At 47.3% G+C, this 9,572-nt stretch overlaps 1 protein-coding gene across 1 annotated transcript in view; it reads left to right on the forward strand.

Moving 5' to 3' along the window:
- GOSR1 (golgi SNAP receptor complex member 1) overlaps positions 1–3,031 on the forward strand; it is a 69,858-nt gene extending 66,827 nt beyond the window's left edge. Inside the window, exon 8 of the mRNA XM_072747910.1 lies at positions 2,484–3,031. Coding sequence (XP_072604011.1) covers positions 2,484–2,682 — 199 coding nt within the window. The 3' untranslated portion in view covers positions 2,683–3,031. The remainder of the gene's footprint in view (positions 1–2,483) is intronic.
- The last annotated feature ends 6,541 nt before the right edge of the window (positions 3,032–9,572 follow it).

Genomic DNA, 9,572 nt, shown 5'->3' on the forward strand with positions numbered 1-9,572 from the left:
CTTTGGAACACTCCCCCTCCTATCTGTGGTTTATTACTACGACCGTTCTCAATCCTTGTTGCATACTGGGATCACTTGGGAACCAAGTGATGCATACAGATCTACCCCGATTGGACTTGGGGTGAAGCCCAGATGTTGGAATTTTTTTAGTAATCTCTCTAGATGATTCCAACTTGCAGCCAGGACTGAGAACTTCTGCTTCTATGGCTTTTTACTCCTCCGATGGGGCTTGAATCGCTGCCTTTGGTGCTGAATCTCTTTAGGCCACAGGCTATGCTCAGGGAGACCCTACTTCCCACTTTGTTTTACCTAAGTCATAAGCAGCTGTTTCAGAAACGCTGATGCATGGAGGAAACTATCCCAGCTTGCTCCCAGTGATTAGGGTGAAAAGATCAGCATTTCACTACAGCTGCATCCACCTCCCTATTAGCTGATTAGCTGAAACAGCAGACACTGACTAAAGGAGCTCTTTGAGGGCTGAGCTTTTAATGCCCAGAGGCACATTAGGTAGCTAAACAATACTGTATTCACATCAGGCAAAACCATCTTGCTTTGGGTTGCAGTATTTGCTTCCTGGAGAAAGGGGCCTCGCCTTGGTAACACTGGATAGATGGAAAGAGAGAGGAGCATGCCTTGCATTCTGGAGACAGCCGGCTATGGAGGGAGCATTAGACCCAGAGACAGAAGATGTGGGCTTGAATCTCATCTCTACTTTTGTGTAGCAGCAGGACCTTGCAACTAATCCAGCTAATGGTCAGTTCCCTCTCTGTAAAACAAGGATAAGGATGGGCACTCTAATTACATCATAATTATACGCTAATTATGTTGTCAGAGTTATGGGAGGTAACGTTCACAAGCATATCAGCAAATCCAGGGGTGTGGGGCTGACCTGACAGAGATTTTTGTGTTTGTTCTAATGGCCAGAACCCAGGCCTCTTACGCTGCTTCAGTCCCCGCTCTTGCCGGTGTGGGAGAGGAGAGTACATAGGCAGTCGCCGCAGCCATCTTCAACAATGTAAGAGCAGCTAAGGGGGAGAAACGCGAGATATACTCTGGTGGCAGGGCACAGGCAGCTGGAGCCCAGCGATCCGTAGTTAACAAGCCCTCCAGGTGATGATTCTAATGCACACAAATGTCTGAGAACCATTGCTCTGCAGTATTTCTTTGTATGAATACCCACACACAATGTATTTAGCCAGCCGACCGTAGACGGATAGTTTTTAGTTTGGAACTATTACAAGATGTGCTGCTCTGAACATTCTTGAACACAGATTTTGGGACACATATGTAAGCTTTTCTGTTGGTTATTTATACCTAGGAGTAGGATTGTTGGATTATAGGTTATACACGTATTTAGAATATTTAGCTTTAGGATATACTGTCACAGTTTTCCAAAGTGAATGTAGCAGTTTCCATTCCCATCGACAGTGTATGAATATTCCAGTTCTTCCATGCCCTCACAAACACTTGGTGTTGTCAGTCTGAACTTGCATATGATCCAGCAACTCTGTTTCTGGGTATATACCCCATAGAGTTATGACTTTCGTAGCATTATTCACGGTAAGCAAAAGGTGGAAGAAACCCACGTATATGTTGATGGATGAATGGATCAACAAAATGTGGTATGTATATACAGTGGAATATTATTCAGCCCTAAAAAGGAAAAATCCTAACACACGCTACAATGTGGATGAAACTTGAGAACATTAGGCTGAGAGAAGCCAGTGACAAAAAGGACAATTACTGTATGATTCCACATATTATACGAAGTACCTAGTCAAATTCTTAGAGACAGAAAATAGAATAGAAAAATAGGTGGTTTCCAGGGAGTAGGCAAGGGGGTTAAGATGGCATTAGTGTTTAGAGTTTTAGTTTTGCAAGATGAAAGGAGTTCTGGATATGGACGGTGGTGGTGGCTACACAAAAATGTGAATGTTGGGATGCCTGGATGGCTCAGCAGTTTAGCGCTTGCCTTCGGCCCAGGGCGTGATCCTGGAATCCCGGGATCGAGTTCCACGCCAGGCTCCCTACATGGAGCCTGCTTCTCCCTCCGCCTGTGTCTCTGCCTCTCTCTCTCTCTCGGATAAATAAATAAAATCTTTTTAAAATAAAATAAATAAATAAATAAAATAGAGCTTCTGGTGAATGAATGAATAAAATCTTTAAAAAAATAATAAAAATTGAAATAAAGTAGAGCTTCTGGGAGTAAAGGATCTTATGATTTGTCCCAGGTAATTTGCATTAAGAATGAGACTGAAGTTTTTAATGAAAATGAAAACCTGCAGTTCACTATTTAACTCATCTGTGTGCTTTGCCTGTTTATCATCTGTTAACCATCTCTAAAAGGGGTGACTTCTTCATGTCTGTTCTCTCCAAACACATGCCCATGTCCCCAGATGAAGGGTTTTCTTAATTTCTCCCTCACTGAATTCCTTCTTTGAGGCAAGAGAAGGCTCAAGGGAGGTGTTTTTCCTTCCCTGCAGGACCAAGTATCCTGAGAATGAACCTCCAGGGCTCAGCTTCCCCAAACCACGCCCCTCTTACCTCCCTGCACCCCCGATCTGCCCTGGGGATGTTCCTCTGAGCAAGGAAAGCATCCTGGGGCACAGGGCTCTCAGGACTACAGCCTCCTGGGGCACGGGTTTCTCAAGGAGCCTCCTTGGGCAAGCAGGACTTTGCTAGATATGGATGGACAACTCAGAGCTACCCTTGGGGCCAGAGCTGGGCTGGAGGAAACTTTTAGGAACAGACTCCCCAGAAACCTCAGAAACATGAGCAGCAATCCAGAGATGAAAACTCTAGGACCTCTAATTAAAATGAAGTTAAATCCATACAAGATCTAGTATTCTGGTTTTCTAAGTGCTGATGGCTGTAGGTGACCAGAAAGAAGACTGATGGCCTCGGAGGAGGCAGCTGAGAAAGAGCCCGAATTTGGGGAACAGAAAGACCTACTACGCCGGATTGCAAATTACAGGCTGTCAGAAGCTGTTCTGTTGGGTCACACTTGGGAACTGTTGCCAGTGGGAGACAGCAGGTGCAATGGTCATCTCAAAAGGTACTCTGAGATACTTTTTGGTTTGGAAAGAGCAAAGACCCAAAGAGGTGGAGGATTTTATTTTTAATTAGCAAGTACAATTGACAGAGTTCATTTGAAGTGGTGAATATAACACAATTGATGAACTACTACCATCTCCTGCCTATTACCATCTCCTGCGAGTGAACATATACATGTTGCCCTGGATTCATTCATTCATCAGATGCATGATAAAGCACCTCCTACATGCCCAGCCTTTTCCTGGGCCCTGGACATTAACTGGGTACATAACAGACTCTTTGGGCTTCTCTGCAACTCAAATATACTATGTATACACAGCCAACCAAACAAAAACCTGACAGCAGATACTTAAAAAAAGATTTCAGATTGTGGTGGGGGGAGAAATAGATAGTAAAGTAAATCAATAGGATGAGTTCAGAGGATGGTTAGTGCCATACTGACAGTAAGCCTGCTGAATGTGAGCGTGTCTAGAGTATATAATTTCAGGACATTTTTGTCTTGTTCATTACAGTTTTTTGCATTTTCCAAGTGTGTCACAATAAAATTGTATTAATTTTGTGATCAGAATGAAGTGAAGGAAGGAAGGAACCACTCCACACTCCCAAGATGTCAGCTGGGGGAACACAAGGGAGCCCAGCCCATACACACTGAGCAGTGGGGCTGGGGTTGCTGGTAAGGGGTTTTTCCCTATTTCCCCCCACCTTTTACGCTGTTGTCATTACAATTAAACCTGCTGCACGGGGAGCTGAAGTCAGTCTCCTTGGTGTGTGTTTACCTCCTGCCTGTTTAACCAGCACAAGAGCAGCTCCCACAGGCCATCATCAAAACATGAGTTCATCAGGCATGGTTCCTCTGGGAGGGTGAGCTGGTCTGATCTGGAACCCTGTGTCTCCCTCTCCAGGGAATGTCCTGAGACCCTAGAGGGAGCCCGGCCCAGGACTTCCCTCAGCTTCCCAAAGCCCCTGACAGATGGATGGGTTTGGGGATAGCTGTAAGGTGGTTTGAGAGGCAGGAGGAAACCACACGGCTGAATCCCATTACATGAACTTTCCAGCATCCAAGTTGTCTCTGACATGAGCATCGTGCTACAGCCACAGGACCCCAGAAAGCTTGGCAAATAGCAAAGGTCTCAGGGCAGCCCGGGTGGCTCAGCAGTTTAGCGCCACCTTCGGCCCAGGGCACAATCCTGGAGACCTGGGATTGAGTCCCACGTCAGGCTCCCTGCATGGAGCCTGCTTCTCCCTCTGCCTCTCTCTCTCTCTCTCTCTCTCTCTCTGTCTCTCATGAATAAATAAATAAAATCTTAAAAAAAAAAATAGCAAAGGTCTTCTGACCTCAGTAGGGGAAAGGAGGAGGGACTGGAGGTATCTGCCTCCAGCTGGCGTAATGGGAGGGCAGGCTTCTGGCAAAGGGAAACTGGGGCAGGGGCTGAGAGAAGATTTGAGACAAGAGCCAGAGTGAAGCATCCAGTCCTAGGGTGAGGGCCAAGAGCAAGAATTGAATCCAAAGCAAAGGTCGAAAGAAGTAAACCTTGGGGAGGTCCCTGGAGGTGATGCCCATGCCAAGGGAGGGAGGTTTTCTGGAAATCAGCCCAGTCCAAGGAGAGACAGAGAGAGAGAGAGCTGCTCTGGGCTTCCAGCCCCTCTGAAAACACCCACTCCCTCCCACCTATGCTGTGCCGTGTGGTGTGTCCTTTCAGTCCGGTGAGGCTGGCATGCCTATGGAGGCAGTTTTAAGGGAACTCAAAGGGGGCTGCTACTTAATCTCCAGCAACAGCGCCAAGAGCCCTTAGCTGATGAGCCCTTTTACTATCGAGCAACTTGCTGTGTATTAAACACAAATTCCTTTCTGGAAGCCTGGAAGCAAAATGCTCAGGTATTCACATTGATTGCTTCAGCTAATGGATTATGGGGAAGATTTTTCCTCCCTCCTACATTCCTATTTTTAAAAATTAGATTATAAATTGTGAAAGTACCATGGAAATGAATGCTTGTCGTGAAAGTCTGAAGAAACAAGGGCAATGGATTAAAACACTCTGTCCCCTCCCTGGGGCTACTCCCCCACCCCGTGGGTGTCTGTTGATTTCACTTGGGGGCATCTAACTTGTACTGTTTTCCTGTAAAAAATGTTAAGGAATGAAGACTGAGTGGGCCAGGGAGCACCAAGTTCTTGAGGAAAGTTGCTGACAGCACTCGTGGTGCCTGAGAGGCCTCTGGGGTGCTTGATCCTTGCGCCACACGGTAGCTCACTGCATTCCTTGGAGGGTCCTAGGGAGACCAGTCCTCTCTGACCCAGAAACTTCAGCCTCTGACAGGCAACTGTGGAGACACAGTTGGGTCTGAGGCACAGAGGGGATCCCTGTTAAAAAGTCCTTGAGGAACCCAGAATTCAAAGTAAATTAAGACATGCATAGAAGAAAATTCTCCATCCAGGGAAAACACATGGAGAAACCTTGGAGACATGGGAGAGGACTGAGGCAAGAGTGTGGGGTGACTGACCCCCAGCCACCCACCTCTCCAACTCCTGACTTCTGCTGCCCACTTTGCCCCAACAGGCAAATACCACAGGAGAAAGAGTCTTCTGGCTGTGAGTCCTGATGGCCTGGCAGTGCCAGGAACCGTAAAGAAAGTCAAGGCAGCTTAGAGGCCCGTCCATCATTGCCAGGAGATCCCCCAAGACTGTCAGGTGTGGTCAGCCTCAGCACCACAGGCTCCCAGCCACCTGGCTCCAGGGGCTGCCTCGTGTAGCCCCCACCTGCCAGCATCTTCCCACTTCCCAGCCCTTCTGGTTGCCATGGTGACCAGGGCCATAGTCCCTGGCTCTCAGGAGCCTTGGAATCCAGTAAGTCCTCAAGGGCAAGAGCTGCTCCTGGAACACCTTCAGACTTTGCTCCCCTTGTGCTTAAGCCCTGTTTTTAAATTATAGGCAGGAAAAAAAGGACAGAAAAACTGGGCCCCTAAGTGCCCAGCAATAGGAGAAGAGATGAGCAAATAAATAAGTGATGGTTTATACATATTATACAGCCACTAAAAAAGATGTTCACAAAGAGTCTCTAATAACATGGGGAAATGTTCGGCTCTGCAAATCTAAAGTAGGTTTGCAAGAAAAAAGCTCCTCAAAGAAAGGGCTTGGCGGTGCATTGATTTTAGGAAATGCCGCATCTCTATTCTCTCTTGGGGATTCATGTTGCATGGTGGTGTATTCAAGGCTCTGAGAAGTCTTCCAGTCCAGCGCTCTACTTAGCTGTATTTAATTCAATGTTTTCCTGATCTATTTGATGATAGAACCCTTTTCCCAAGACCCCTTTTCCAGCCATGGGGCCAAGGTGTGTGACCTTGCCTGTCCCATTGTTTCCCTACCAGGTGGTTTCTATGTCTTCAGCAGATAGTTGGCTCCCACATGCCTCCCTGGACACCCCAGGAGCTCCTCAACACAGAGGCTGCATTTCCTTCCTCTTCCTCTCACCCCTAGTTCCCACCCCATGGCCTGGCACATGGGAATTTGTGGTAACACCTTTTGGAATTAGAGTCCATGTTTATTTCCAGCATTGATACTGATGATCTGACTCTTCCTTCTTTAACTGGTGTTTATAATGGGTTTTTATCATCATAGGATGAGCAATCAATTCACCCTTCTACTGTCATTAACTTACCTATAATAAGAGATTAATCACCTTCTAGGCAGGAGCCAGGTGCACTAACCAGCCTTCCTGACATTGCTGTGAGATGAGCCCAACACTTTCCCACCTGGACCTTGGCCCATACCAAAAAAAAAGGGGGAGGGGGGGATGAAAGCAAGCAAGCTAGTCTCTGCTACAGAAACTAATATGTTGAGTGGGTTTAGAACGAGGATGGGCAGACTATGGCCCATAGGGCTATTCCAGTCCACATGTTTTTATAAATAAAGTTTTATTGGAACCTGGCCATACTCATTCATTTTTGTATTATCAATGGCTCCTTTAGGGCTACTATCTGACCCCTTACAGAAAAAGTTTGCCAATCTCCAATTTAGAGGATTTCTTAATTAAGTTTTATTTATGATTCACCTTGAGTGACAAGGAAAGGAAAAGTGTCAAGCCTGACAGTATGTTGCTAATACTGTTTCAAAACAAGAAAAGCGCAAGCTGTACTCTTCAGCAATTATTGACAACTAGCTGCACATAGTAGTAGGAATAATAATAATGCTGATTTTCATGTTGGTCAGCTTAACTCTTTTAGTGCCCTCAGGAAGATGAAGGCAGGTGAGCAATAAGAAGGAAACATATAAATAAATAAATAGTAAATAAATAAATAAATAAATAAATAAATAAATAAATAAAAATAAAAAGAAGGAAACATCTGTTTCTGATATGGCAACATGAAGAGCAGATAGCTCAGTGAGAAGTAAGGCCCTGCTTCTGGAAAGACGGCGTAGTTAGGGACAGGATCCACTTAAGACGGAAGCAAGAGGGGCACCTGGGTGGCACCCTGGGTTAAGCATCTGCCTTTGGCTGAGGTCATGATCTCAAGGTCCTGGATCGAGCCCCACATCAGAATCCCTGCTCGGTGGGTAGCCTGCTTCTCCCTCTCCTGCTACCCCTGCTTGTGTTCTCTCTCTCTCTCTTTGCTCAAATAAATAAAATCTTAAAAATACATATATATATATATATATATATATATATATATATATATATATATATAAGATAAAAAGACAGAAACATCTCCAAGCATGGAGTCCTGGACCCAGGCAGTAGCTCCCAGGCCTCCTGTGATTGGCGGGGTCCTCCCCACCTGTCTGCTCCCACCCCTCCTAGGCTGCGAAATGTCATGGTGTCTTCTGTGGCACAGACCACACCCCTCCAGACCTCTGGGGCTTTGCTCAGGCTATTCCCCTCCTAAGATGCCCTTCCTCACCCTTTCTTCCTCCCACCATGCACTCAGTTCAGCTCCACGGGGAGCCCTCTGACCCCTCCTCAGCATTGCTGGGATGCCCTCTGCTTACCCCCATCTTCACACAGCCCGGGCTCTGTCTACTTTGTGTGTCTCTCTGCCTTCCTAGGCTGTGGGCAGCTTGTGAGCAGATACTACACCTGCTCTGCTCCTGTACCGAGGCTCGGGCCACTAGGAAAAGCATTCAGTGCAGTGTATTTGTGGCAGAGTATTGCTTTGAAATATTAACCACATATTTTCCTTTTCTCGTATTTCTCTGAATCATCCTTTCCTCCATTCACTCACAGTCTTTACCTCAAGGTAGGAAAGACCCAAGAAAATGCAGGAAGCAAAAGGAGCCAGTTCTTGGCTTTTGAGTTTCAAAAGCCTAGTTTTTTGAAAGAACTAGTGGCTTAAGAAATAGATTTGGAAGAATATGTGTAAGAGGAGTCGGAGCAGGGCTCCTGCCCCAAGACTCCCGTTCAGAAGGGAAATGAGAAAGGCGGGGAGGCGCCTGTCTGCTCCCGTGGCAGTGGTGGTGGTGGCGGTGGTGAGGGGGACATACAATGCAGCTCTTGGTGGGTTTATAAGATGCAGGAATGGAGGGGCTCTAAGCATGTTCCTCTGGTTAAGCAGGTAGAAGGAGAGCAGGGCCCCAGAGAAGACAAACACTGCTAGTGGGTCTGGGCAGGCAGCACGTGGGGCAGCCCGACGGAACGTCTGCAGCCCACAGAGCCAACGTGGTGGGAAGCCCTGGTGCTGCCCAGTGTCCATTTTCCCTGCCTTCCTTCCGTAAGGAAGAACCTTGCTTTTCCTTGGGGCAGCAGCCTACCCGGTGAGAAGACTGTACTTCCAGCCTCCTTTGCAGCCAGTGGTGGCCATGTGACACAGCTGAGGTCAAAGAATGGAAAGCAGAAGTCACTAGATGGGACTTGCAGGAAGGCCCTTTAAATGGAGCCCACTCAGCCTTCGTTGGCCCTTTCTGCCCTCCCCCTTTCCTCCTTCTCCCTAGTGGGAATGGCTGGAGCCCTGCAACCCATTCCTAGGGTGGAATGCCAGAAGGCATAAGGGCAAAAGCCTTAGGCTTGGATGGTGAAGCGAGCAGACTGCAGGCACCTGGCTGATGACCCCATGGGCACACTGCACCTCACCATTGGCTGCCTACCTCTGGACTTCTTGTTAAATGAGAAAAAAGAACCCTATCTTGCGTACACTGGTGTTCAGAAGGGATGGACTCCGTGAGGAGACAACGGAGCCATCTTCAGGCAAAGGAGAGGGTGGAGGAGCAGAGGAGCCAAAGCGGAGACCAACAGGGGTAACTAAAGGTTGACTCCGCAGCCCTCTACAGGGACTAAGGACAATGGAATGAGGACCAGACTGTTGCCACCTCTGTCCCCAACACCCCAGCCAGCTGCAATCCACAGGGAAAAGGGAAAGCCATCTGAACCGACCACACTTACGTTTCTGCCACCAGCCATGTCGGGGCAAAGGAGAAATGAAGTTTCCTGCACACCCGAGTTTGGCCTGAGATTATACATTGTACGTTACCCTTAATAAATATGAGTTAAATGGAAACGTGGAACAGAACTGAGCCCGAGATCTGCAGTGTC

The sequence above is a fragment of the Vulpes vulpes genome, chromosome 2, assembly GCF_048418805.1.
Source record: "Vulpes vulpes isolate BD-2025 chromosome 2, VulVul3, whole genome shotgun sequence".
Lineage (NCBI taxonomy): Eukaryota > Metazoa > Chordata > Mammalia > Carnivora > Canidae > Vulpes > Vulpes vulpes.